Genomic DNA, 27,646 nt, shown 5'->3' with positions numbered 1-27,646 from the left:
GATCCGGGAGAGCTCTCCTCGGCTCGCGCTCTCCGGGTCTGAGAAATGGGGATCCCGTCCGGTGAATGCGTGGGGGCGGAGCCACGGCGCGGGGCGGGGCCCGGGCTGGGGGCGGGGCCCTAGGTGTGCCGGGCGTCCGCTCCCATTCGCCCTGGGCGGTGAGCTAGGATTGGACTGTACCACCTTCCAGACGGGGGCGTACCTCTCGGAACAGCCCACAGGCGGGGGCGTAGACTCTTCAAGATCTTCCAATAAACTGGTCCTTCTGGACAACGACAACGTATTCAATGGTGTTCCCAAGGCTTCGAGATGCCTGAGCTCAAGTAGCGGCGCTCTCCCCACCTCAGACGTTTCCTTCCCTCCCTCGTCCCTATGGTACCCACCAACAGGCGGGGCGGGAAAGCCCCGGAAGCCGGCACCATGTACTTCCGGGTCAAGGAGCGCGCGGCGGAGGCGACGGCGGCGGTGGCGGTCGGGCCTAGTTGTGTCTCTTGCTGTGGCGGCGCCTGCGGCAGCGGCGGGGAACGGCCGGCGGGGCGCACGGTTCCGGGTACGTGCGGGCCGCGGCGTCCCGGGTTTCAGTAGCGCCCCGGCCGGAGGGCCGCTCCGGGCGCCGCACGCTTTGTCTGAGGCCTGCCCGGCGGTCCGAGGCCTGCGCTGCTCAGGCCCCGGGCTGACGGGCGGCGGCGGCCTCCTGCGGGTGCTGGAGGCCTCGCGCAGAGGCCGGGCGGCCCGCCTGCAGGCGGGTTCCCGGGAGGCGAGGAGCCCTCCGCCTCGTCCTGTGGCACCCGCCCCCTGTGCTGTCGCTCTCCCCGCTCCGAGAGCGGAGTATGACCCTTTGCTAACTCGTCTCCACGCCTCGTCTTCTTTGCTTTCATTGGCTTCGCCTGTGTGTCGACAGGCCCGTGTGGTTGTTGGGATGGTCTCCCGGTCCTTAACTCACGTAGTCTTCATAGCAGTCTCTCGGGAGTAGGTATTGGCCTTTTTGTTTTTACAGATAAGTAGATTGGAGTCTGGAGATGTTAAGTAACTTGCCAACGTCACACAGCTGCTGAATGCCGAGCCAGGGCCGGTTGTTAACCTAAGCCCTGAATCTGATTCCTGGCCCATGTTTTGTTTTTTTTTTCTTTTTTCTTTGTAACAAGGATTGTGTTACATCGTTGTCAACTTTGTGGAGTTTATATACTCTTCCTGTTTCTGTAACAACAGAATAGTAGTCACCTGGTGAGCCACGGTTTGGCCTTTGGTCACTTGGACAGAACCTAAGGCTGAAGTGAGGTTTGACTTGGGCTTTAGCATGCCTGCCCTCTCCCTGAACCATTGGTGTTTTTCCTTAGGGAAAGAATGTTGAGTCAGAATGACAATAGCTGGTTCTTCTTTTGCACCAGGCTGGTAGTAGGGCCCTGACAGAGCCAGCCTGGCTTTGGTTCTCCCAGCAGCCCCCTGTAATGCACTCTTGATCTCTCTCTCAACCCTGCTAAGACCTTACTGGACTCTAGTTTGTTGTTGTTTTTGGTGGTGGGGAGGTTGGGCTCTCGCTTTTTGACTTGTATTGCAGCTTACAGTTTCAAGGTCTTGTAGCTGCTCTGGCAGACGACGAATGAAAAATGAGATTTGAGCCCGTTGGACCTAACACCCTTGCTCAGGGCCTGGGGACGGGCACCCAGGTTCTGGTCGTGGCACAGCTGCCAGTGACCACACCGGAAGGCCTTTTGGTTCCTTAGTGGGGATAAAAGGTGCTTTCAGTCCCTGGATTTGAAAATAGAGGGAAATACTACTTTCGTTTAAATTTTCCCCCGGCTCCCTCAAGTTTGGAGACTGAGCAGAAAAGCCATAGAGCACTGCCTGCACTGTCGGAGGCGGCCAGCAGCCGGGAGGGGCCGTGCGCCTCCTGCAGAAAGGGCTTCCCGGGCATTGGTCTGGAACGTGCAAGCGGAGGTGGGGATAGTGGATCTGGGCAGGCACATCTGAGCTGGGGCTGCCACTGGGGCCAGTAGGTCCTGAGCCAGGGTCACATTCCCGCAGTGTTTTGAGTGTAGCGTTCCTCACGGAGAAACGGGGTGCCAGGGGTCCCTAATGTTGGTCTCTTATTTAGTGTTTGCACAGCTGCTTGGTCTGGGAAGTACCAGAGACTCCGGGCTCTTCTCCCTGGGCGCTGCCAGAAGGTGCTGTGTGTGACCATGCCCGGAAGGGAGAGGGGTATTGGGTGGCCTTTGGAAAGTCTCCTCCCCGGCTGTGATGGCGAAGCACAGGGCTTGAGGGACTGAACCCCACATGTGCAGGGACACAGGGAGTCAGCCTCCCTCCAGAGCTGGTGTCCCTGGCAAGTCCCCGTGGGCCAGACCCCATCGTGGCCACACTGACCTCTTCTGACAGCTCTCTGAGGCAGGCCTCGGTCTCAGTTACTGAGGGAGAAGCCAGGGGTTAACTTGTACTTTTGACCTTGTGCAAGTGAACCGCCCCTGAGGGTGCTCTGTGGTCTCCTTGGAGGGTTACATTTTCTGAAGTTTGCCCTGGTACTTTCCTGGGTGTGAACACTGACCCCCCCACCCCCACCCCGCCATAGGCTGAGCGTCCCCGGCGCAGGACCCCTGCCGCACGAGTCGGGCAGGGTAGGTGCGGTAGGTAGGTGTCGTAGGATGGCTCTGTGGAATCTGGTCACAGGTGCAGCCTGAGGCTTACAGGTCGTCCACCTGCAGCGGCCCTGCCGCCGCCATGCGCACAGGAGGGTGCCGTGCTCCTGGGTGGGCAGTGGCACCGTCTCGTCCGACGGCATCTCCAGCAGTGCTTGTGGTCGGGGCTTGGGTAGAAGACAGCGAAGGACCCTGCCGTGCTGCTGACTCACCAAGCAGGGGCGTGCAGACCCGTAGTTGAGCAGGACTGACTGATTTTCTCAACCCTAGGGAGCTAGGTGGAAAAAGGGTGGTGACTTTAGGGTTCATGATCTCAGTTGACTGTTTCCAGGCAGACGCATCGTGTGGCAGGTGGCCATTTAGTGAAATTAACATGCCTTCACTGTTTTAGAAGCCGTCGTTCCAGAGCCTGGGGCTTTGTCTGGGATGTGAGACCCCCTGGCTGTGACCCTGGCCTCAGCCCCATCAGGGACTGCCCTTCGGGAGCATCTGTGCAGTAGTGGGGGCAATAGCGCCTGCCCAGGTGCTAGCTGATGCGTGTGGAGCACGCGGCGTGTGACCCATGGGAGAGAAGCCTGCATGTGGGATCCTGGAGTGAGAGGCTTTCCTGCCTTCTTGGCTTGCTGCTGTCCGCCTCACCTCCTGCCCTGGTTCTTGCTTTGCTTCCGTTCCTCTGGTCTTGCTCTTTAGATGTGCAGACTGGACTCACAAACGCACTGTGCCACGGCGGGGGGTCTCCTCTCAGGCTCACCAGGGAAGTGAGGAGCCCTGATGAGAAAGGAACCCTTGTTTCGAGACCAAAGTCAGAGGCCCTGGGGCAGGAAGGTGCTTGTGTCCCTTTACGTCTGTGAGGTCACCGGTCTCGGTCTTCGCCGTTACACTGGCAGAAGCAGGCAGGCTCGGCACCCCCAGGTGGTGACCAGGAGCAGGTGGACATGGCAGCCTGGCCCCTGCTCCCCACGGCCCCATGCTGCTCCTGGGTAGGCAGGTGACTTGGCCGTGTTCCTGGAGGGGCTGAGGCCAGGTCAGAGGAGCCCCAGCTGGTGCCTGTGGCCTCTTGTGGGGGGCAGGTGTGCAGAGCTGGGCTGGCCAGCCGTGGCTGAGGGGGACGTGCCACGGGAGTGTGGGCAGAGGGCCAGCTTGCCACCTGGACCTTCTGGCACCCACCCCCCGCTGAAAGCCCCACTTTGACTCAGCCTGTGATACGCCGTTTCCCTCAAGCCTGGCCTTGGGTACCCGCGGAGTGTTGAGGTGTGGAAGGTGGCTGAACAAGAACACGGCTGGTCTGAGGCTACATTAGGCTTGTTGTAAGTTGGCATCTGGCTGTGAACGTGGCTCTGTGGACAGGAGCCAGTCTTCTGTGTGTGCCTGCACAGTTTCGGGCCAGTTCTGTCTCCTGTGCTGCGGCGGGACGCATGTCGGCAGGAGTGTGACGTATAGCGGTTGTCACTGTCTCGGGGGAGCTTAACGCAAAGCCTAGAACAGAGGGGACTTACTCGACCCTCGCTTCTCTCAGAGCTGAACGCCCATGTCCAGCGATGGATGACGACAGCCTGGACGAGCTTGTGGACCGAAGCCCGGGGCCCGATGGCCACCCCAGACTCCGTCCTGCCGCCCTGGCCAGCGATGCTGGTGAGCCGCCCCCTGCCCCTCCGCCCAGAGCGGGGAGTGAGCCTTTACGCGTTGCCCTTCAAGTGCACAAGCAGCACGTCGTCTGCTCTTTATTGTTGACGTGGTCAATACAAACGTGCTCTTAAGTCCAGAGCCTCCACCCGCACACCTCACCCTCGCCGCCTGGCCCGGGGGCCGGGTGCTGCCAGGAGCCCTGTTGGCAGGTGTGCTCTGAGCGCCCCGTGCACCTTCTCCCCAGCCCTGCTCTCTGCTGCCTCGGCTGTGACACTGCCCTCGGGCCTGTGTCTTCCCTGTCGCTCTAGAAGGAAGCAGTGATGCCCACAGCGACGCCTCTGAGGACGACTCTGGCAGCGAGCACAGCGATGAGGAGGATGCGGACGGGGACCTGGAGGACGGATCTGGTGAGAACCCGGGCATCCTCGGGGCCCCAGGTCCCCTCGCGCTGTGACGGGAGTTGCTGTTCAGAAAACAGCCTTGGTGAGCTCGCCGCCTTCCGCATACCCGGCAGTGGAGGCTGTGAGCTGTCAGGGTGACGTTGCCTAACACGGTGGCCTCCTCTGGAAGTCCTCTGCAGTGGGTTTTGTCTTCAGCTGGGCAGCTGGCTCGCGTTGATGTGGTTGGGCTGACGACACAGTGGAAAGGTCTCTTGTCTGATGGCAGCAGGAGGGTAAAGGGCCTGAGAACAGGGAGCAGCGTGAAGGGCGTTTGCAGGGAGCATGCAGCTGGACGGACCTGTGGGCAGGGTGGACCCGGAGCCCGTTAGAGAGCAAGAGTAGCCTGAGCCCTGGTTCCCAAACTCCCGAGAGAGCCGGCAGAGGCGTGGAGCAACTGCTACAAGACTCTCAGTCTGCACCTCAGAACTTAGGTGCGGGAGCTTTGCTGTGTGCACGTCCTGCCCCGAGTGCCGCGCACCTGCCGCGCTGCCTTCCCTGGCCTTCCCCGCCGCCCTGGCTGGCGCGTGGCCTGTGGGCTCCCCAGACTGTCCCACCCATCCCCTCCCCGTGTGGCACTGGGCTTCAGGAGCTTGGCTCATTGCTGCTTCCCTTCCAACACCGCTGTTGGGACCTGCGTGGATGTTGAGGCATCCACCTGGTCTATCACAGTCCTTGGAGCTCCGTGGATATGAGCGTTAGAATGTTCCAGAGAGGTAACCCACATGTTTGGGGCAGTGCCTATGAAGGAGCAGCGTGAGTTTGCTTACGTTGGTGACACATTATCCCAGAGTTAGACTGTAACTTCTTTGCAGGCACAGGCGGCTCTGGGCTGAGTCTGCAGGTCACGATGGGGCTGTTCCACTCGTTTCTGCAGATAGACTTGGGGCTTGGCAGCAGAGGACATGAGGTCCTTGTAGGTTCAGCCCTGGAGCAGAGGCCACAGGGCCTGTGGATGCCAGTGGACAGGGGCTGGGTGCAGGGGGCTGGAAGACGGGCAGGAGCTCACCATCCAGGGGCAGAGACAGCGCGCAAAGAAGCGGTTAGCTCAGGGGGATAGATGCCAAGGGTGTTGTTTAGGGGACATCAGGAGAAGGGGGTGGGCTTGGGTTCTTTGGTCTTGGGTTGGTGAGAAGCTTCCAGAAGGACAGGTCTCAGGTGTGATCTGGAGGGCAGGAGAGCTAGCTGGGCGGTGGTGTATGTGGGGCGGGCAGAGTGCTGGCGGGCAGCTGGCACAGAGCCGAGTCCTGCAGGTGATGAGGAGGTGCTGGTGGAGGGCAGGCACCTGGAGGCCACAGCTGTAGCTGAGGGGCACCGACCCGCCACTGTACACCCCGTGTTCTTCAGCGCCAGTCTGTGAAACAGGCGGGGAAGGAGGGGATCTCCGGCTGGTGAAAACCTAGACGGCTCGGGGGGCCTGCCTTCCGAGAAGCGACCTGCATCCTCACAGCCTCGTGTCGGCCGAGCCCCTCGCCTGCAGCTCTTTCTGCCCATCTTGTTGCTTTTTCGCCATGACGTTGATTCCCGAAAGTCACTTGCTTGTGTCGCTGTTTGCTCAGGTTCCAGCTGTAGAAACACCTGTTCGAGTCTTGATGAGAGAGGAGAACTGAGGACTCTGATCTGTGCCTCACCAGCTATCCAGGTGGTGCGCACACACCCTCCTGCTCTGCTCCGCGAGCCCCTCCCCGAGCGGCCCCTCCCCACAGCTTGCTCTCGGCTCTTCCCTGTGTGGTCCTGCCCTGCTCACGGGGCCCTTGCCCTCACCTTGCCTGGGTTCGCAGGCGTGCCAGCAGCTGCCACTCTGGGCTGGTACCCGTGTCTGCACCTCCTCCTCCTGGGCCCTTTTCTGTCTGGGACCTGGTCGTGCAGCTCCCGGGATGAGGTGGGCGGGCGGCTGGCTCGGCCTCGGCGCCTCACTGCTGGCGGCTGCTGCCCCTCAGGGACTCGGGGTGGCCTCCAGGGGCCGGCTCTCTGCCTGCCCCTCAGCTCCTGGTCTTCTGGGATTCTGGAGGAAGAGCCAGAGTACCCGGTTCCCATGCTCCACCTGCTGCTGTGCCCTTGGCCTCAGCCAGGCATGTATCTGAGCCAAAGCACTCTCCAGAATTCTGTGGAGCCCAGCTTAGTTCTCTTGTTTTGTAACAGATTGTCACACACAGCAGCTGAGAAGAGCACACTTGATGTCTCAGTGTCGTCTGTAGTCCAGATACCAGCGGCCAGTCCTCTGCGCAGGTCTTGCCCAGTTGACATCAAGGGGTCACAGAGGCACCGCTCCTATGTAGGCTCAGGGTCCTCCCCCAAGGTCTGGCTTGTTGCCGGGTTTCAGGCCCCGCAGTGTGGGGCTCTCATCCTGTCTTTGCCCTGGTGGGACCCCCTCTCCTCCTCGCTTAGGTTCTGGAGGCCACCCCTCGGTGGACAGGGTGCGTCAGCCTCTTGTTCTCTTGGGTTGTACAACCGGCAGAGGAAGCTGCTCTCCAGAGCTCGTGTGGTTATGTCGTGTGACAGCAGGGTCTCGGGCATGCGAGGACCCTGCCCACCGCGCCTCTCGTCCGCGTCTTGCTGTGACTTGGATCTTTATTCACTGGAGTTCAGTGGGGAGAGAAAACTGAAGCGCATACTGACTTTTGTGCGAGCTGAATGGCCTCAGAAACTTTTAGAGGTTGATTAGGGCTGTGGTGTGCAGCTTGCCTGGTTAGGCATTTGTGGTCTCTGATCTGGAGAAAAGGAAAAGGAAAGGCCTTCCCCGAAGGTGGCAGCTCCCTGACGGCTTTGAGAAGGTGCTGCTGGAGTGAGGTGTCCTCCAGAGGCCGCTGCACTACGCCCAGAGGCGTGCTGGCCCCTGGGGGCCGCCTGCCTCCTGCGGGGGTTCCGATTTGGCTCCAAGTGCAGCTGGGGCCTTGTGCCTCCTGCGCGCCAGTTCACAGACTTGTAACCTTGCCTCTTAAGGTTCCGAGGACTCTGAGGACGATGGTGACGACCTGGACGCGTTGGCAGCGGCGGCGGATTCTCAGGGAGCTCTGGAAGGCAGCGGTGCGTTCAATTCTGATGACGACTCCGAGAGCTGCCCGATCTGTCTCAATGCTTTCAGGGAGCAGGCTGTGGGAACGCCCGAGAACTGCGCCCACTACTTCTGCCTCGATTGCATTGTGGAGTGGTCCAAGGTGCGTGGCGTTTCTTCAGGCTGGGCTCCGTGTGGGTGACCAGCCCCTGGCCGGCCTCTCGTGGGTCTGGATCTCTGCTTGATGGCAGGTCTGGTCTCTGCTTTGTCCACGCTCTGGGCCCTTGGGTGGCTGGTGACGCTCACTCTGGGGAGCACAGAACGAGGAGAGGGGTTTATGGGCCAGAAATCCCGGGTGGCCCAGGGCTGCCGGCCAGCTGAGCTGGCTGGTAGGCGTGTGCTGAGGGGTCAGCTCACAGACACGGAGCCTGACCCGTGAGCGCAGCAGTGGTGCACACGGGGGCGTGGGTGCTGCAGGGTGAGCTCTGGAAGCACTGCCCGCCCCTCTTCTGAACTTTGTGAAAAAAACTCAAAGAAGCGTGAGCCCAAGGACAAGTGGCCGCAGCTCCGGGCCGTGCCGTGCTTCAGGACGCCAGCCTCGCCCGCTGCCCCCCTTCCCTCCGTCATGGCTGTGGGCCCTGGAGCGCGGGCAGGACTGGCCACGCCGCACCCGCCCTTCCGCAGTGAGGGTGGCGGTGGCGGCAGCGACTCGAGTGCCGAGCCACCTTGTCCGTGCCCGGCTGCCCACCTGGCCCCCAGTGCGCCTGCTGCCCCGCGCCCTCCTGTTTCCTGGGCACTGATGGTTCGTGTGTCAGCTCCCCAGGAGAGCTGCCCCGCGCCACGGGAGCGTGGCTTCTCTCTTCTGCACGGCTGTGCTCTCGGCCCTCGCACAGGGCCTGGTGCACACGGGCACTGAGTCAGCGACTGGGTTTTTTTGTGAAAGGAGCTCTCAACTTCTAAGAGAAATCCTTTTGAGGTGGTGTTAACAGTGACAGTGACTCTTCAAGATTATAATACAGTTTTTATTTTTTTACAGAATGCCAATTCCTGTCCAGTTGATCGAACTATATTTAAGTGTATTTGTATTCGAGCTCAATTTGGTGGTAAAATCTTGAAGAAGGTAAGTGTAGGTGCACCCTTATGTGTACTACATTGGTCCCTGTCTCATGGGAAACCTTCCTTCAAAAGGTGATTTGCTCTCCTGAAGTATTGGTTGCGTGTGCTTTAGAAATCTGCTGAAATGCCATTTGCAGCTGTAGGCTTAAAGCCTGGGCTGGCGGTGGTGCTATGTGCCTGGCTGGTATGGGCTCTGCGTCAGGGCCATCCCTGACTCCCTCCCCTCCACTCCACGCGCCTCTTCTGCTTCTCCGAGCTGCTTCGTTCCTGAGCCACAGCAGCCACGTGGGGGAGGCTGGGGTGGACCCGAGACTTGGGAGGCGGCCAGCTTTCGGGACCAGACTTCTGAAGGCACAGGGCAGGGCCAGGAGAGCTAAGGGCGGGCATCTTCCTCGCTGTTGGGGCCTCTGCAGGCCTCCTTTTGTTGAGCAGCAGCGTTAGTCTCAGAGAAGGCGTTCCCTGGTGGCCTGGTGTTGAGACTCCCTGCCTGCACGGTCTGGCCCTGGTTCCACCCTGGTCAGGGAGGTCCTCACAAGCCTCGGGGTGCTTCCAGGGAGGATGGTGCATACAGACTGGCTGCACATCTTCTCAGTGGGCTGGTTGTAGCCAGAGATCTGTTTTTTCACTGTGGAGCCAGAGGCAGCGGGGACTCCGCTTTGGGGACACAGACTTCTCTGAGTCTGTGTGGGCGACCCCATCCTGGCAGGGATGCCCTCCTGTGCCCGCCCGCACTCTGCTGTTCTGCCCAGAGGCCGCGGGAGCGCGGGCAGTTTCCTTGCAGGCTGGCTCTGCTTGAGTAGCTGTGAGTTAGGGCGGGCCCTGAGCTGTCCTCTGTGGGGAGGCAGAGGTGGTGCAAGTCCCCTCACACCAATAGGTCCAGATCCGGCAGAGAGCCCGGAGGCACGGGGAGGCCCTGAGTGCCTGCCTGGTGTGGGAGCGAAGCTGGGGAGCACGGCGGGGAGGGAGGAGCAGACACTGCTCCTCGGGTGGGACTCGGGGCAGGAGACCAAGGCGGCCCGCCCCCCACAGATGGTGCCTGCTGGCGGCACCATGGGGAGCAGAAGTGACCGTCGAGGGGCAGCGCCCGCTTGAGGCCAGGTCCATGTGTGCCCGCCGCCTCCCTGCTCTGCAGCGCCACCCGTGGGCTCGGCTGGCTCTTTGTTCCTCTGCCCTGGGGTCCTTCTGCAGCGCACACCTTGTTCTCTGTTGAGTCACTTCTTTCTTGGGGCTCGCTGTCCTGAAATGGCTAGGGAATGTTAAAACCACGTATGTGTTACTTCAGAGCCCCCGGGCCCACGGAAGCCGTGTGCGCAAATCTGCTTTGGATCGATTTAGAACGATACAAACAGCTCTGGGGCTTGAATCCTGCTTGCTGTGTGCTCAGCGCACTCTTGTCCCCAGATTCCAGTAGAGAGTGCCCACCTTGGGGAGAACGAGAATGAAGACCCGACCTTCTGTGAGGTGTGTGGCCGGAGCGACCGGGAGGACCGGCTGCTGCTCTGTGACGGCTGCGACGCTGGGTGAGCCCCTCCCCGTCCTTTTGGGCCTGGCTCCAAGTTGGGACCCCCAATGTGCTAAAGGGGAGCCTGTGGGCCGCTGCTCCGCACGCCAGCCCCACAGGCCTGCCCGGCTGTGCTCGGCGCCATGAGCCCCCACAGGTCATCTGAACCCCAGCGTCTGCTGCTGCACCTGCCAGCCTGGCCTGAGCTCACGTGCTCCATCCCCTCTACCCTCCTTGCGGCTGTTTCTCTCGTTGCTGTTTACACCCTCCCCGTTCCCAGCCATCTCCTAAGACTGCTCGCAGAGGTGCACCTTACAGCTCAGGACGGAGGGCAGACGCGGGAAACGGGGGTGTGGGCTGGCCGGGCCAGGGTGGACAGGCTGTGGGAGCCTCCCCGGCAGGGCAGGTGGGCAGGGTGGGCTTCCAGCAGGGCTGCCAGCCGTCCTGTATCCGCGGTAGCCCGTGGTGTCGTCCGTCCACACGGTGGGGGCTCCTGCTTCCCATCAGGCACATTCCTCACCCTGGAGCAGCGTGGGCCCTGGAGGACTGGCGCCCATGGGGCAGTGCAGACTGCCTGGGCCACCCGCCAGGGCCCCTTCCTGCCGTCTCCCTGTCCCCTGGTAGCAGGGCCCTCTCTCAGGACCTGGCTGCACCTCCGCCTGCCTCTCAGTCCCCCTCAGGGCTCACACCGCTGAGAACACGGACCTCCCTCCTTCCTCATGGCTGTCAGCCGCATCCGTGTCCTGTGACAGCCCCAGAGGTCTGACCGCACTGTGCCTGCTCCGCGGCAGTCCCGGAGCTTGGCTGTGTCTGGGGGAGTCACGTTTAGCCTGTTGTCGCTCTGGATCTGGAGGGCAGAAGCGGGGCCCTGGTGTCCCGCCCACGGACCTCGCCGTCACGTACTGTGGCTGTGGGATGCAGGGCAGGCCGCGTCCTCGCCTCCAGTGTGGGTGGCTGTGCAGGAAGGGCTGGGACTGCGGGACGCTGCTGGGAGGCCACACGCAGGGGAAGGAGAGGCTGGTCCTGGCGTGGCCGCGGTTACCAGCCTTGCCTCTGGCTTCCCTGAGCCTGAAACCAGCCTGTGCGTTTTCTGGTGGTCTCGCAGATGCTGGGGCACTGGGGAGCCCCGAGTGGGGTGTGCATTTGCCAAGCTTCGATTTTCCCTTAAGCTGTTACCTCTGGGGGAGCAGGGACTGCACCGCGGGGCTTGTGGAACCTTAGTTACTCAACCAGGGGTGAACCCGGGCCCTGGCAGCGAAATGGTCACTGAACCACCAGGGATTCCCTCTGTTTGTGTTTGGCTTAACGGTACTCGTGAGTGGGGACCTCTCCGTGTCAGGGCTGTGCTGTTGCCGTGGGCGGGGGTCGTTCCTGTAGATGTGTGAGTGCTGCAGGCCTCCTTGAGGAGCGGCCACGGGGGTCTCCCGGGCTTGAGCCTGCAGCTGTCTTCTCCGTGGAGGGATTTGTGGCTGCAGACTGGGCAGGAGGGGCCCACATCACCCCCGCCAGCCTCTGCTCTGAGATCCTGGGGTGTGGTGGCGAGAACACGGTTGAACCATTCTCAGTTCTGGAGATGCCACTCAGTGTTGGGTGGTATTCTTGAGACTGACTGCGTCAGGGGGATTTCTCAGGCTGAAATATGGTTTGGGTTCTGGGTGCTCCCCGGTGCTTGGGGTCGGCCTGTGGCATCTGTCCACTGGGTGCTCGGGTGAGGTCCAGCCTGGGGATCGGGGCAGGATCTGCCTCCCTGCGACCTCACACAGGGCAGGGCTGGGAGCGGCAGGAGGCTTTGCAGCGGAGTCCAGCCCGGGCTCGGGTTGCAGCGTGGGGTTGGCACTGTCTGGAGTCTCCAGGGTGCTGGCACTGGTGGCTCCTCCTCGACTGCTCCCCTGAGGACAAGTTAGGAAGCACTGTGGGGCAGGTGTCGCCGGGCAGAACTGGTGCTGATGTAGCTCCTCCTCAGGGCTGGGGGGCGCGGGGCCACCTCCGTGGTGGTGGGCAGGAAAGGACCTCCTAATGACATGTCCTTGGAGACCACCTCCCAGGAATGGTGGGCACCACCCGTACAGCTGCCAGCTTCCAGCTGCCAGTCTCTCGGCTCCAGATAGTATGTGCCCCGCGGAGAGCTGAGCGGCTATTGGGGCCCTTCCATAGGGCCGAGATGCCCCGAGGCCTATGGAGGAGGTCTGGCCGCCCAGAGTGCCTGGGGGAAGGGAGCGGACAGGGGTCCCCGGCTCAGGCACAGTCGCCTGCCCCGCGTCCTCGGGAGGGGCCTCCGCGGCAGCCCAGGCGGGGCCGGTGCTGCTGTCAGTGAGGGTGGGCGCTGCATCTCCTCTCTGTTCTCAGACGCCCGTCCCGGGGCCTGGAGTGCGCCCTGGTGACCTCACTTAACTTCACCATCCCTGCAGGTCCATCTCCAGACGCAGTTGCATTGCAGGGTTAGGGCTCCAGCGTGGATGGGGGTACAAGAGCACAGCACCACATGGGGGCACTGTCGTGAGGCTTAGACACCTTCTTGTCCCCCAGGTACCACATGGAGTGCTTGGACCCCCCTCTCCAGGAGGTTCCAGTGGATGAGTGGTTCTGTCCGGAATGTGCTACCCCCGGGGCTGCTTCTGCCGCTGGTAACGTGCTGCCTGTGCTCAGGCAGCCCAGACCCTTTCTGTGGGGGCAGGCACCTCGGCCCAGGGAGATGGCATCGGGCTGTCTGGCAGGGCTGGCTTTCAGTTGGACTCCGGTGCGAGGGTGGGAGGGCACATTGGGTATGCGGTTGGTCAATGGGGGGTTCTGAGGGCCCAGGCACCAGGCAGGTGCCCCCTGCCTTCCATTCCTGAGTCTCCCTGCCAGGGCCAGGGCGTGGCGAAGCACGTCAGTCATAGGTGTTTTCTTCCAAGATGCGGGTCCTGTGAGCGAGGAAGAGGTCTCCCTGCTCTTGGCTGACGTGGTGCCCACCACCAGCCGGCTTCGGCCCCGCACGGGGAGGACACGGGCCATCGCCAGGACGAGGCAGAGCGAGAGGGTGCGAGCGACAGTGAACCGGAACCGGATCTCCACGGCCAGGAGGTTCCAGGTGGGTCCCTGTGGCCCTCCACGATGACTGCGTGCTGGGAGCGACGCTGAGGGGCCCGAGGCGGCAGCAGCAGCGGAGAGGTGGCCCTGGGGGTGCTGGGCAGTGCTGTCACTCACGGGCCGTGGTGCCAGCCCGGAGGGCTGAGGACTTCGTGGTGGGCTTGGGCCCAGGACCCCACCGTCGAGGCCTGCAGTCCGCTCTCCTCAAGGCCCAGGAGTGCTCCTCCTGCCTTCGTGCCCAACCTGCCCCTCGGGAGGCCTTCCCAGACCCTGCTCCCCATGGGCACTCGGGAGCCCCCGCAGCCTGCCTGCTGTCTGTTGCTGCAGCTTGTGGGGCTCGGGGTCCCCGGGCTCCCTTGAGAGGCCTGAGGCGACTCCGCCCCTGACCATGCCATCCTGTGCTGCGCAGCGTGTCCCCAGGTACCTCATGTCTTCTCTGCTGGATGAGACCATTGAAGCCGTGGCTGCCGGGCTCAGCACGGCTGTGTACCAGCGCCCCGGGCCGCGTGCCCCAGCCCGCCGCAGGAGGAAAGGAGGTAGGCGTTCCTGGCTCCCGCTGCCCGCGGTCCTTGCCGTGGCGTGGCCTGGTCTCCATGTGCATCCGAGGCCCTGCAGGCCTGGGGTTTGGGTCTGGTTAGTCCCTCTGACGGAGAAGGCAATGGCACCCCACTCCAGTACTCTTGCCTGGAAAATCCCATGGACCGGGGAGCCTGGTAGGCTGCAGTCCATGGGGTCGCAAAGAGTCGGACCCGACTGAGCGACTTCACTTTCCCTTTTCACTTACATGCATTGGAGAAGGAAATGGCAACCCACTCCAGTGTTCTTGCCTGGAGAATCCCAGGGACGGGGGAGCCTGGTGGGCTGCCGTCTCTGGGGTCGCACAGAGTCGGACACGACTGAAGCGACTTAGCAGCAGTAGCAGCAGCAGCAGCAGCAGTCCCTCTGAAGAACGCCCTGTTGGGCAGCTGTTGGTGTGGCAGCACCCCGAACGTGCATCAGAGTGACACAGCCTCCCCAAGTGGGTCGGGAAGAGCCCGCAGGGGCCTTGTGGAGATTCGTGCTGTTTTCTTTGGCTCGGGCAGCCCGCTGGTGCAGCCCTGTGCCTGGCTTTCCTGGGTGGGGGCTGTTGAAGTAATTCAGCATCTGTGCAGCTGCCATGCTGCTCACGTTTTCTGGGCCTTTTCTGTGTTAGTCTTGGTGACTTTGTCCCAGGAAGTTCGGTTCATTTCTTCCAGGGAGAAGCTTTCACCAAAGGTCAGCATCGTTGGCGGTTCCTGCTCCATGCTCTGTCTTTGCTGGTCAGAATTCTGCTCCGTAGAGGAGCTGGCCCTCTTGCTTAACTACTTGTGTGAATCAGAAGACACGGACTCCTGTTTCATTGAGTGGGTTACAATCTGAAAAACCAGTGTCATTGAGACATATTTGCTGTGACAAGGGCATCCACTGTGGGCACGTGGCTCCCAGTGAGGCCGGCGAGCCTTCCAGCTGGACCCTGCCCCCGGCAGCCCCTGTGGGCGCCTGCCATCCTGCCGTTGGTGCTGTCTCTGCGTCCGTGGTTCCGCTCGGGAGGGGCTCGCATGTGTGCCCTGGTTTGTCACCATGTGGCGGGGCTGTGGGTTCACTTGTGTTCTCTGGTGCGGGGCGTGCCGTGGCTCGTCCCTCTGCCTGTGCCGGGCATCTGGCTTGTTCCTCGGTGAAGCTGCTGTGCAGACCCTTGCCCATGGGTGCCCGTGGGTGGGTGTGCCTGCTGATCTGGCTCAGTAGACAGGAGGAGACCGGTTGGCGCAGGAGGGGCCATGTCAGAGGCGCCCACCCCGCTCGCAGCGGCAGTGTTCTTGCCCAGCTCCTCCCGTCTTCCTGCACTCCCGGGCCTCCCCAGAGGACAGGCTGGGTGTGGAGACGAGACCTGAGGGCGACCGGTGGGTCGGTCACGGCTCTCTGCACCCAGAGGTCACGCTGATCCCTGAGCTGCAGGCTCAGGTGAGAGGTTCCGCTTCTCCTCTCTTTCTCCTGACTCTGCCCCCTCACATCCAGGACCTCACATCTCAATCCCAGCAGCTCACCTTTCGTCCGCAGCACCTGGAGAGGCGGGCTCGCCTCTGCTGTGTCCCTCCCTGTCTTCAGGTGTCACGTCTCTGCAGGTGTGGTCACAGCTGTGGGGGCTGAGGGGCACGGGCACAGGCCCCGTCACCTCCTCCCCGGGGCCTGGCCGCTTCCGGCCAGTGTGTCCGTGCCCCCCGCCTCCTGTGTTACTTTGAAGCACGTCCTCGTCTTACGTGTGCGTGTCTCGCGGCACATTTCTGGAAGAGAGGGAGTGTTTTCTCTGACTTAATCCCGAGACCGTTGTTACACCTGAGGAGATGAGTAATTCCACAGCCTCACGATGCAGCCTGTCGGCATCGGAAGTTCTAACTGTGTCATAGACCTGATGGAATTTTAAAGCAGTTTACGTAGAGCTGGAGCAGAGCTCTGTGCTGCGCTAGGGCTGCCTGTCGTGCGCCTCTGTCCTCTTGATGGGGTGGAGCAAGCAGGTCTCTTGGTGGCAGATCTCACCTCCTGGGTGGCTGGAGGCCTGAGGCTGGTTCAGCTGTGGGTGGAGTTCCGTCAGGCTCAAGTCTGCGAGTCACTGAGGAGATGGCGCAGTGGCTTCTCCCTCCCGGCCGCGTCACGGAGCGTGGCTTCCGCAGCCGGTGCAGGCTCACTGACGCCCGGCCTGCTCCTGTGCTGACTAGTTCTTGTTCCTGAGCTGCTGCGGCAGCGTCCTCCCGTGGAGATCGCGCAGGGCTCTCAGCTTTGTCATGGGCTCAGGGACCCAGACTCGGTGTACACGCTTCCACCGCACAGTCACAAGGGTGGATCCCTGTCTTCCTTGGAACCCACTTCTGGGCTGAGGTTCCTGAGTGCTCCGGGGCTGCAGGAGCAGTGCGGCCTCGGGGCCCCCTGTGGCCGCCGGGGATCCTGCCGTTGCCCAGAGCACCCAGGTGGCTGCTGGCTGTGCAGGGTCGTCCTCGGGATATGTTTGCTGGAAACATACCGTGAAGTCCTCTGTTCCCCAGCCTCTGGGAGCAGTCCTCAGGGTGAGACTGCTGAGCGGCTCGCGTCCTCTGGTCTAATGTTGTTCCGTAGTGGTGTAAACCGTCTCCTTGCTGGTTCTAGTGATCAGGTCTGGAGATCAGCATAGGCTCAGACTTGCCTCGTCCTCGCTGTGTGCTGCCCCCCGGCCCCCCGTGGGGAAGCGTGTAGACACCCCGTAATAAGAAGTAAGGGAGCAGTGCCCCCAGGCGGGGTGGACAGTTGTTGGTCGGCCGAGCCTTGGGGGGACAGCAGGGTGGGGCAGACAGCAAAGCGAGTGCTGTCAACGTGCTCTTGGCAGGAAGACGGAAGAAAACGTCAGGAAGAAAGAAAGCCCCGTCCAGATTGTCTGCAAAGAGCAGGAGCTCAGGGGCAAGGTTGAAGAAACGCCCAGGTCGTGTGAAGAAGAGGAAAGCACAGAAGATAAAGGTAGTCCGGGACGGGGGTCTCCCTAGGGGGGTTCTCCGGCCTGTGTGCGGTGGGGGGACAGCGGGAGGCACGGAAGTAGCTGTCTCTGTAATTACTTGGAGACTCACCAATAAAGACGCACATTTCTGCAGCGTGGACTGCAGACGGGCCTGAAGCGAGGTGTGTTCAGAGTACCGCAGAGTGGCTTTTGGAACCACAGGGCCCCACCTGTTGGGCTCTTGTGCCCAGGGTAGCAGGCACCTGGTATGAGGCGGGTGGAATGAGGCCTGGGCGGGGTCCTTGTGTGATGAGTACATGCGCCCCTCAGGCTCTGGGGCGGCCAGCCCTCTGCCCCGTGTTTGGTGCCGTGGGTTCCTAGTTGAACTGGCATTTCCGGAGGCCATGGATCTCAGCCCTGTCGTTTCTCCCTCTGACCCTGGGTTCAGAATGAAGCCACGGCTCGTTCGCGCATCGCACGGACGCTGGGCCTCTGCAGGCCGGCCTGTGGAGCCTGCACCCCCTCCGTGTACAAGCCTGCAGACCCGTCTCTGGGGCTGATGCGAGCCGACATCGGGGCAGCCTCCCTCTCCCTGTTTGGAGACCCCTATGAATTGGATCCCTTTGACAGGTGGGTGCAGAGGGGCTGGGCTCTCTCCCTCAGGCTAGTGGACACGCCACTTCCGCTGGGGCCTGGCTCACTCTTGGGGTTTGTTTGTGAAGTTCCTTGCTCTGAGCAGCTCTCAGACCCCATTAGGTGGTGAATGAAAAGAGCTCCGTGCTCCCCTGGCGTGTCTGCCCCCATCCCTCCCGACTCGGAGGCCGGGGCGGCTGCTCACACGAGGTCCCTGCACAGGCCCTGGCTCGGCGTTGAGTCACGGGGCCTGCCGAGGGCCGCTCGCTGTGGAGGGTGGGAGGGAGTTCCCGGGCCTGGACACGCAGGCCCACCTGCCCTTTGGCCTGTGTTCCTCCCCAGCAGTGAAGAGGCGTCTGCAAGTCCTGCTTCCCCTCTGAGCGCCAAGAGAAGGGTTCTTTCCCGATCAGCCCTGCGCTCCCACCAGCCTGTAGCCAGACCCATCTCCATGGGGCTCTCCAGGTGTGTCCTGGGGGGTAGGATGGGATGGGGTGCAGGTGGGCCCCAGGCCCGCAAGAACAGTGGACCCCACGGCGGGTGGGCGCTCTACCACATGGCACCCTGAGGCCTCTTGTGGCCTCTCCCTGGCTCGTGGGTGAGGAAGAGCTGCAGCTAGTCCCAGGCCAGGGGCACGGGGCGCAGGGACAAGGATGGGGCGTAGGGCAGGGCGGGGCTGGGCAAGGAGCCAGCCTTCTTTCCTGGCTGACAGTCCATCGGCCCAGCCAGGCAGCATTGCTCTTGCGCTCCGCCTGTCGGTGTAGCTGGGGCCAAGGGCCTCGCATGCGTCTACCCCCTCGCCCTGCCGTCCGTTGGTGGGAGCTGCTGGGGGGTGGGTCTTGTTCCTTCTCTCGGGGTCCCTGCCTGCACGTGGGGCACCAGGGCTGGAGGGGTGAGACAGCAGGGCGTGCCCGGTCTGCTTGCAGGAGAGGTGCTCCTGCCGTGGCCCCCCAGCCGGAAGTGGACACAGAGCCCAGCCCTGACCTGCTGGGGAGCATCCTGTCTGGCCAGAGCCTTCTGATGATGAACGGTGCCGACATCATCATCCACCGCGACGGCTCCCTCAGCGCCAAGAGGGCAGGTGAGCAGCTGTGCCCGCGGCCTCCTGCGGCCCTCCGCACGCCCCGGGTTAGGGCCACACGTCCTGGAGGCAGTCTGTGTGTGGCCGACCCAGCGGCCCTAGGGTTTACTCTCAAGCAGTGGGTAAGGGTGCTAAAGGCTAAAGATGTCTTTCCGTCGCTTGCTGATAGTGCAGTTGGTGGTGGGGTTTCCAGGCGGCCCACAGGCCCTCCTTGCTGCGGCACAGCTGCTTGTCTGCTCTCACAGCCCCAGAGACCCGCGCAGGGCCTTCTCCACAGGTCGGGGCCCCGGCGGGTCTCAGGGCTGGGGTGGATCTGGCCATAGAGGGCAGGCCAGGCCTCACAGCTGCAGTCAGTGGTAACCTGGGGTGCTGCTCCCTTTTCAGGGGTCTGTCAGAGCCCAGGCCCTTTCTGATCCACGAATAGCATAAAGAGCGCAGGAAACAGAAGTGGGCGTGGCCCGCAGCACGGAGAGCCTGGGGCCCCCGCCCCCCACCGCACTGAGAGGGCGTCCCGGGGGAGGTGGAGCCCCTTGCGGGGCCAGCGGGACCGACGGCTCGGCCTTTCTGTCTTTCAGTGCCAGTCTCTTTTCAGCAGAACTCAGCTGGTCCATCCAGAGAGCCAGAAGGCGCCTGGGGGCGTCAGTCAGGAAGCGGGCCACAGAGCTCGGGGCCCAGCTGCCCGGGCAGGGCCGCCCCCGCCCCCACCCGTGTCCCTGCACTCACATCGGGGGCAGCGGCAAAGCCGGACTCCTCGGTGACCCCTCGGTTGGGCCAGTCTCAGACCTCGTCCAGCGAGAGCAGACCTGGTATACAGCAGAGTGAGGGTGGCCAGTGTAACGGTGACAGCAAGCACTCTCTGCCTCTTGGGCCTGCGGCGCTGAAGGCCTCACACAGCAGTTCTGACTCGCCCTCCAAGAGTACAGTGCCGGGCCAGGCCCCGAGACCAGCTCCCAGGCGGACAGACATCTCCGAGCTCCCCAGGATACCAAAGATCAGGAGAGACAGCAGCCGGGGGGACGAGGGCCCTGCCAGTAGGCAGGGCGTCGAGCTCCCCAGCTCCTGCATCAGCCGGCTGACAGGCAGGGAGGGCCCTGGACAGCCTGGCTGCGGGGCCCGGGTGGAGGGTGAGCCCAGCAACCGGGGCGCACAGGAGCCCAGCACGCACTCCGGGGGGGGCCCCCAGCCCCCCGGCCCGCTGGGGCCGGCCCGGGGGAAGGCTGTTGGCTCCACCTTTGAGAGTTTCAGGATCAACATTCCTGGGAACACAGCCCATTCTGGCAGACTGCTCAGCCCTGGCTTCTGTAACACGTTCCGGCCGGTGGACAGCAAGGTGCAGAGGAGAGCGAGCCCCTCGCCCCTCTTCTCTGTCAGGAAGACGAAGCAGCTCAAGAGCGAGATCTATGACCCCTTCAACCCCACGGGCTCCGACTCCAGCTCTGCCAACAGCAGCCCCGAGCGTCTGGGCCTCCTGCCCTCGGAGATCACGCGGACCATCTCTGTTGACAGCCCCAAGGCCCCGGTGCTGCCCCCCGTGCGCTGCGTCACCTCCTACACGGTGCAGACAGGGGCGGGGAGAGAGCTGGAGCCCCCCCAGGGGCCCTCCAGTCTGCCTGAGCTCCAGGATGAGGAGCCCTGCGCACAGGCTCAGCGGCCGTCCCCCCCGGAGCCCTGGGGCGATGAGGAGCTGCCTCCCCACAGCTCCTTCTTCGGCTCCGAGGGCCGGACAGTGACCTGCGTGACTGTGGTGGAGCCCGACACGCCGCCCAGCCCAGACGCCCCGCCTGCCACCACCCACAGGGTCGTGGAGCTGCGCTCCCTCTCCCGCTCCCGCTCCCGCTCCAGTTCCCGCAGCCGGAAGAAAGGCCCGCAGCCGAGGGCGGCCACCAGGGAGCACCGTGCCGGCCGCTCAGGCTCCCGCTCTTCCCGCTCAGGAGACCGGAGTTCCAGGTCTGCCTCGCCGCCGGCGGGCGAGGACCAGCCCAAGGGACACCGGCCCAAGGCCCGGGGCCGCAGGTCCTCCAGCGAGCACTCCAGCAGCCGCGAGCGTGCCAAGCGGAAGAAGGCGAAGGACAAGAGCAGGGAGCGCGGCAGAGGCTCCTGGGGTCGCGGCCGTCGGAGGTCCCGCTCCCGCTCTGGGAGCCCTGGGAGCTCGTCCCACGAGCACCGCGAGGGCCGCAGGAAGAAGAGGCGACGGTCAGGGTCCAGGTCTCGGGGGAGGGAGTGCTCGCCCCCTAGGCACCCCAGGGAGAGGAGGGGGCGGCCCCGAGACAGGCGCGGCTCCCGCGAGAGGCGGCGGCGAAGGTCCAGGTCCCCCAGCTCGGAACACCGGCCCCGGGCGCACCGGCGGCCTCGGTCCCGGGAGAAGCGCTCGCGGCCCCGCCCCCACTCCCCTGAGCGGAAGTTGGCCCCGAAAGAGGCTTCTGCAGCACCCGCTCCCCAGGGGGAGCCCAGGCCAGACAGGGAGCCCCCAGCCAGGTCCCCGGCTAGACCCCCGTCCTCAGCGGGAGCAGACGGCTTGCCAGAAGGGCCCGAAGTCCACAAGACTGCCCCGGTCCCGGAGGTGCTGGCCGCGTGTCCAGCGGAGGACGTGGACTATGGCGACTCTGTGGAGGCGGGGCACCTCTTTGAGGACTTTTCCAGTGACACCATCTTCATGCAGCTTGATGATATGAGTTCCCCGCCCTCCCCGGAGAGCACGGACTCCTCCCCAGAGCGTGACCTCCTGCCCAAGACCACCATGCCCCCAGCTGGCCCCCAGCACGACACCAGCCTGGCCATGGCCATCATCCGGAGGGAGGTGTCTCGGATCCACGGTGAAGATGTGGCACAGCCCTCGCCTGGGACCGAGGGCCCCCAGGAGAAGCACTTGCTCCAGCAGGACGCAGACGAGGCCGCCGCAGTGCCCTGTGCCCTGGGAGCCCAGGCCCCGGGCGGGATGCCTGTGGGGAAGGAGGAAGGCCCCTCTCAGAACCCCCTGCTGCGGGCTAAGGCGCTGGTGAAGAGGGTCACCTGGAACCTCCAGGAGGCAGAGTGCGGGGCCCCGGCCAATGACAGAGGCCTGTGTGAGTAGGCACTTTGAGGGGGCGGGGAGTGATCCTTGGGTAACTCCCAGGCTGCCTTGGTCGTTGGGGGTGGGATGGCGGCGCCTGCCCTGGACGCTTCAGGACGCTTTTCTGGAATTTTCTAGCCAGGAGGCAGTCTTGTGGCCTAGAGGGCCCCAGAACACCCACTCCCATATGTTGGCCCCCAGGGACACCACTTCACAGGCCACAAAAGCCCCGGGAAGGAGTCTGGGAATCGGACGACGTGGGCCCCATGGCTGGGTTCCAGCAGGCACCCTTCTCTGAGCCGCCGGCCCCTGCTTATGCGCTTCCAGAGCCTGGCTTCCCCTACACTGACCCCTCTCAGGTGGGCCCCTGGGCTGGAGGGATGTGGCCTTGCACCCAGGCTATGTGGGCTGGGCTGGGCTGGTTTGGGGCTGAGAGCCGCACGCACCAGCCCTTGCTGCCTGGGCTCTTAGGGTTCAGAAGTGGGGTTGGCGGCACGGGGTAGTGAGTGTGCAGAGGCCGAGCAGGCTGTGTTCTCGCCCAGGTACAGAGCCCCAGCCTGCCCCCTGGCCCAGCCCTGCCATCGGGCATCCCGCCTTATGCACCTATCAGCCAGCCCGCGGTCCAGTTCCTCCTCCAGGGGAGCCTGCCCCTCCCGGGCTGCGGGGCGGCCCAGAGCATGGCCCCAGTGTCCACCACCCCGACTGCAGCCTCAGAGCCAGCTGGCCACGCTGCCGCCACCACTGCTGCCAACAACTCTGAGGAGAGGACGGCTCCCCCCAGGCCGACCCCAGAGAAGGCCAAGAATGAGGAGGTGAGACCCCTGCTCCTCCTCCAGGGGCAGGCGCGGGCCGGTAGCCCGGTGCCGAGCCCTCACCGGTGTCCTTGCCCCCAGTACATGAAGAAGCTGCACGTGCAGGAGCGGGCCGTGGAGGAGGTGAAGCTGGCCATCAAGCCCTTCTACCAGAAGAGGGAGGTGACCAAGGAGGAGTATAAGGACATCCTGCGCAAGGCGGTGCAGAAGGTGGGCGGGGCCTGTGCGCCTTGGGCTGGGTGGGCGGGGCCTGTGAGCCCGGGGCTGCGTGGCCACACCCCACACCCCCTCGCTGTAGCCGGCCACTTAGGTGTTTGGGGTGTAAAGGCTGCTGTTCGTGAGCGGTTGTTAAAGAGGTTGAGCAACACTACGTTTAACCCCACTCACGGCTAGGAAAATGAGACCCCTAGAGGCGGACATGTCAGATTGCTTGAGGAGGGCTGTCAGCCACCCTGTGGTGGGCAGAACAGGTAGACGCACGTCAGCCTGCCCGCTGCCCCTCACAGGGTCCCCAGGGCCTGGTCCCCATGATCCATGACCATGTGGGGAGCAGAGGGATGTCTGGGTCACTGTTCCCCCTCCCCCAGATTTGCCACAGCAAGAGCGGGGAGATCAACCCCGTGAAGGTGGGCAACCTGGTGAAGGCCTACGTGGACAAGTACCGGCACATGCGCAGACACCGGCGGGCCGAGGCCGGCGAGGAGCCGCCCGCCCAGAGCGCCGAGGGCTGAGGAGCGGCGGGAGCAGAACACCGGACACACCCCGCCCTCCCGTTTTCAGGGTTCCTGTGATCACACGTGGTCTGTGCACCTGCTTTGCTCATAGTTTGAAACTGGACTTTTTTATATGTATATTATAGATACACACTGTTCCCACTGTGTTCTAATTTATCAAAAATGGATTCTCTTTAGAAATGTCTGACTGGCTCAGTACTTGAAAGGTGGTGAGAAAGCGTGGGCCCGGGTGGGCACTTCACCCCTAGTGAGCCTTCTGCTCCCTTGTGTTTCACAGATAGATAGTTGCTCAGGTGTATACTTGGCTCCCCACCTCCCAGGTGGCACCCTGTTGGCAGTTCCCACTGGCCAGAAACAGGTCTTGGGCAAAGCAGACGGAGTCCTCGTTCATAGCAGAGGGACCCAAGGGCTGCCTCTCTGGCACAGGGGGACGTCTGTGCACTCCGAGCAGTTTGTTGGCTCTAAAGCTCAGAGCTCTCACTGTGAAGTAGAAGAGGGAAGGGGCGTGCACAGGGGCCTGTGGGGGCAGGGCCCACAGTGTGATCCGCTGAATCCACGATGCCCCTCCAGAGCCCGAGCTCCAAGCCTGCCCCCAGTGGACACTGGCATGATTCTTAGAAGCTTTTTCTTTTGTTTCTTAGCCAAGCTGTGTGGCATGTAGGATCTTAGTTCCCCAGCCAGGGACTGAACCTGTGTGCCCTGCATTGGAAGCATGCAGTCTCAACCACTGGACCGCCAGCGAAGTCCCCTTAGATCTTTTTATTGGATTGGAAGGGGTTGGGGGTCTGGCTTAGGCAGCCTGTTCCACCTCCATCAGGAAGTGCTCCAGGAAGTGCTCCAGGTCTTCGTAGAGGCTGTTAGAGCTGGAGAGGCAGAGGCTGAGGCTGCCGCTGTCCAGGGAGGACACACCTTCGCGTTGCACAGCCTCCAGGTACGCCCGGCACAGCCACGGCTCCAGCTGCGGGGAGGGTGCTGTCAGGCCAGGTGGGGGCTGTGTGCAGCCTCCCCCTCCCTGGGACCTGGCCCCTCACCTTCACCAGGACCAGGCTCTTCTCCTTGGGCCTCCCCACCGATAGGTCCTGCCCGAAGCCCAAGTAGATGGTGTAGTGCGGGGAGCCGCGGCGCCGCTGCGCCCGGAACTCCAGCAGTTCTGTGGAACAGGGCTCTGGTGAGGGGGCGGGGCTCTGGTGAGGGGGCGGGGCTCTGGTGAGGGGGCGGGGCCCAGAGGGCCCAGAGCCCCAAGGCGGGTGCGTCACTGACCTTGGAAGAAGGTGCCGAAGTCAAAGATGGGCGTGTCACAGTCCCGGGGCAGCAGGCGAGCGGGGCTGGAGGTGCTGGCTGAGCCCAGGGGCCCCCCCACCTCCCAGTAGACTTTGCACTTGCCCAGGCGCCGGGCCCACAGCCACGGCCCTCGGAGCTCCAGCTGCAGGCCAGGAGCCACATGCTGCAGCAGCTTCTCGGTGTAGTGGAGCTGCTTCTGGTCGGGCAGCCCGGCAGGGCTGGGGAAGGCTACCTGCTGCGGTGCTGGAGCCCCTCCAGCTACAGCAGAAGGGCCGTACAGCAGCACGCAGCGTGGACGCCCCACCACCTCCTGCAGCACGGTTCGGCCCTTATACAGGATGCTCAAGTCCAGGGCCCCTAGGCTGGGCTCCGGCTGCAAACCAAGCTGTGAGTAGCCAGGGCCAGCCAGGGGTGGCTCCCCTGCCATTGGCGTGCAGGCACTGGCAGAGGCTCCCATGTGGGGCTCTGCCTCTAGGGGCTGCCAGGGCTCTGGGGGTGGGCCTGCATCTGGAAAGGAAGAGAAGCCTGAGGTGACACCTGGGCCCCCAGGTCCTCCCTTTCCCACACGTTCTTGGCTCCTGGGGCTGTGGCCTGAGGCTGGAGGCACCACCTTCTCTGTGGCAAGTACAGCTCCCAAGCAGAGGGCTCTGGCCCTGCAGAGGCCCAGCTATACTGGCCCAGCTGTGACCAGCACCATTCCTGCCAAGCACCCCCTCCCCTGGGCCACCCTCTCTCTCTCCAGGCACTCTGCTGTCTTGCCTGTCCCTGCAGGGTGGAGCACCCCCCACCCCCTGCAAGAGGCCCTCACCAGGAGCCTCTGGGGGGGTCAGATCCAGCAGATGGTCCTCCAAGCAGCTCTGCTGCAGCGCCTGGATCAAGAGGTCCCTGGCATCTCCAGCTAGGCTTGGGGGGCAGGGTTCAGGGTTCAGCCGGTGCCCCAGGCTCTCACCAGTATCTGATGCCAGGCAGGGCCCCAGGAGGCCACCCTGCAGAAGAGGACAGCGCCAGCATAAATGAGCTGCCCCCAGGCCCAGGGAGGGAGCAGCCTCAGCCCAGGATGCAAGAGTGCACAGGGGCCTTACCCTTGCAGGTGGGGCATCTTCTAGGGCCTCGTCCTCCCCCTGGTCAAAGCCTAGGCCTTCTGAGGGAGAATTAGGGTTGGGGAAACGCTGAAGTGAGGGATGTCAACGCCCCCTTGGTCCCGGAAGCTGGGCTGCGCTGCCCCTTGGAGCCCCAGCGGCCTCCTTCCCTCCAGTGCTGCCTCCCGTCTAACTGGCGCCAGCTTCTAAAACCTAAAATCTGACTTGGCAGCTACTCCCAGGACACAGCACAGTCCCCCTGCCGGCAGCGCCCCTCCCCCACCCCCGGCCTTCCTCACCTGGGCACCCCGGCTCGGAGCTGATCTTGTACACCTTATGAGGGTCGGTAGGGTCCCCCGAGTTGTCTTCCAACATCACAAAGCGTTGCGTGCTGCGCAGAGCGCAGCGGAAGTTGGTTTTCCAGGAGGCCCGCAGCGCACTCTCAGGGATCGGCGGGGCACCTCCACCGCTGCGGAGCGGCCACCTGCCGCGGGCCACGGCCCAGGCCTGAGAAGGAGTGTGGAGCACGTGGCCTGGACTTGCAGGCCTGAGCGGCCCTTCCCCGCCCGGGCAGAGCTAGAGTCTCACCTTAAAGATGCGCGAATCGGCCTCGCCCAGGTCCTTCCGCGCGAAATGCTTCCAGGGTACGCGGAAGCGCGTTCGGGCCGCGTCCAGCCACCGTAGCCCCTCATAGCGGCCGCTGCTGACCTCGCCCAGAAGCCAGTCTCCGAAGAGCACGCGCGGGGTTCCCCTGCGGGCGGAGCAGCCAGGTGTCAGGGCGCAAGGGGGCCGCCGGGGACGTGGGGCCGGCACCGGGCAGGGAGGCGGGCTCACCGGTCTGGAGCCTCGGCCATTGGTCCCTCCGCAAAGGCTGGGCCTGGAGAGAGCGGCACGCCCTGTGCTCAGAGGGCTGGGGTCGCGGCGCGGTCGGGGGTTGGCGCAGAAGAGAGAGGAGGGCTGTCTGTGAGTCTCCACAGGTAGTCCCGGGTGTCGGGGGGTCACAGACGCGGGCTTCCCGTCACGGCGTTGCGGAGGTGAGTCCTGGCCAAGACGGCGCTGGATGTGGCTACAGATGTGGCCGGCGCGCGCACGAAGCGTCACAGGTTTTGAGCCGGCGTCCGGGCTGGGCCCTACGGGGGCGCGACGGGAACGGCCGCAGGAAAACGAAACCCGGCGTTGCGGAAAAACGAAACCTAACCCGCCCCGCCCCGCGCGTCACCGCCACCTCCCCGTCCAGGTCCCCGAGTTCCGGACCCGGGCCCCGCGCCGACATCCGTGCAGCCCGCTCCCTCCTGGTCACTGCTCTGCGAAGCGCATCCCGCACCCGTGCCTTCCACCGACCTCCGTGGTCACTGCTCCGAGAATCGACCCCGGAGTCCGACGAAGCCTTCACTCGGGTTCTTCCCGCGTTGGGTCTCCCCAGTACCTGGCGCAGGTTCGGGCCGCGTTCGGCCTCAGGACGCGGAGTCACCCGTGGGGAGATTGCTCCCCTGGGGCTCACGAGCAAACACTTTTATGGTGGCGGGGGCGGGGCGGGGGCGGGGCCGGGCAGGGGCGGAGCTCCAGGTGCGGGGGAGGAAGTCACGTGCGCCTGGAGCGGGGCCGAGCGCAGGTGCGCAGGACGGGCTCCTGGGCCGCGGCGGGAGGCGGCACCGGGGTCCTGGCGACCCTGGACCAAGCCCCGATGCGGCCCAGCTGCTCCCCTCGCTCAACCAGCGCAGCGGGGCCTGGGGCCAGCAACCAGCTTCCCGGGAGAGGCCGTGGGATAAGCCGGGGGTTCCAGAAACAAAACCTGGCGCATCGCGGAGCGGAAGAGCGAGCGATGGGCGCGTGGGAGGGGCTGCGGCCGCGCTCTTTGGATTCTTAACCAGTGACAGTTCCTCAGGCAATAATATTCAAATACTGTCGAGATTAAAATACTTGGAAGGGATGGAAAAACACCGGCCACCCGGAAGGAACGGTAGTGGTGGGGGGGGGGCGGTGCGGAAGTCTTGCCTGAGGGCCGCCCCGAGGAAGCCAGTGGAGGGGGTTCAGGCCCCAACTCCGTGACTCTGGGTTCCGTCCGTCCATAGCCTCTGTTCTGTGCACCCACCAGCCCCACGTGCCGCCCTAGGCTCGTGGCCAC

General features: G+C 63.7%; 2 protein-coding genes across 9 annotated transcripts; one reads left to right on the top strand and one right to left on the bottom strand.

Moving 5' to 3' along the window:
* The first annotated feature begins 430 nt into the window (after positions 1 to 430).
* PHRF1 (PHD and ring finger domains 1) lies at positions 431 to 23,345 on the top strand. Of its 5 annotated transcripts, none has more exons than NM_001109963.2 (18): positions 431 to 550; positions 4,150 to 4,265; positions 4,571 to 4,666; positions 7,640 to 7,854; positions 8,728 to 8,811; positions 10,209 to 10,327; positions 12,835 to 12,932; positions 13,203 to 13,378; positions 13,787 to 13,913; positions 16,751 to 16,878; positions 17,304 to 17,485; positions 17,834 to 17,950; positions 18,412 to 18,566; positions 19,142 to 21,628; positions 21,754 to 21,974; positions 22,158 to 22,427; positions 22,509 to 22,637; positions 23,015 to 23,345. In NM_001109963.2, exons 2-18 carry the CDS (start codon positions 4,172 to 4,174, stop codon positions 23,156 to 23,158), a joined length of 4,842 nt encoding a protein of 1,613 aa, NP_001103433.2. In that variant the 5' UTR covers positions 431 to 550; positions 4,150 to 4,171; the 3' UTR covers positions 23,159 to 23,345. The 5 variants fall into 5 exon arrangements, with proteins under 5 accessions (NP_001103433.2, XP_005227314.1, XP_059738725.1 ...); XM_005227257.5 differs by having other exon boundaries at positions 436 to 550; positions 4,568 to 4,666; positions 21,817 to 21,974; XM_059882742.1 differs by having other exon boundaries at positions 436 to 550; positions 4,568 to 4,666.
* Positions 23,346 to 23,905: 560 nt separating this feature from the next.
* IRF7 (interferon regulatory factor 7) lies at positions 23,906 to 27,011 on the bottom strand. Of its 4 annotated transcripts, NM_001105040.1 has the most exon segments (9): positions 23,906 to 24,119; positions 24,193 to 24,311; positions 24,422 to 24,949; positions 25,251 to 25,428; positions 25,525 to 25,583; positions 25,821 to 26,028; positions 26,110 to 26,272; positions 26,356 to 26,651; positions 26,863 to 27,008. In NM_001105040.1, coding segments are annotated over 8 exon segments (1,443 nt in total). In that variant the 5' UTR covers positions 26,376 to 26,651; positions 26,863 to 27,008; the 3' UTR covers positions 23,906 to 23,951.
* Positions 27,012 to 27,646: the final 635 nt, after the last annotated feature.

The sequence above is a fragment of the Bos taurus genome, chromosome 29 (genome assembly GCF_002263795.3).
Source record: "Bos taurus isolate L1 Dominette 01449 registration number 42190680 breed Hereford chromosome 29, ARS-UCD2.0, whole genome shotgun sequence".
Lineage (NCBI taxonomy): Eukaryota > Metazoa > Chordata > Mammalia > Artiodactyla > Bovidae > Bos > Bos taurus.
The sequence above is the reverse complement of the archived record's forward strand: the minus strand, read 5'-3'. Positions and strand labels throughout refer to the sequence as shown.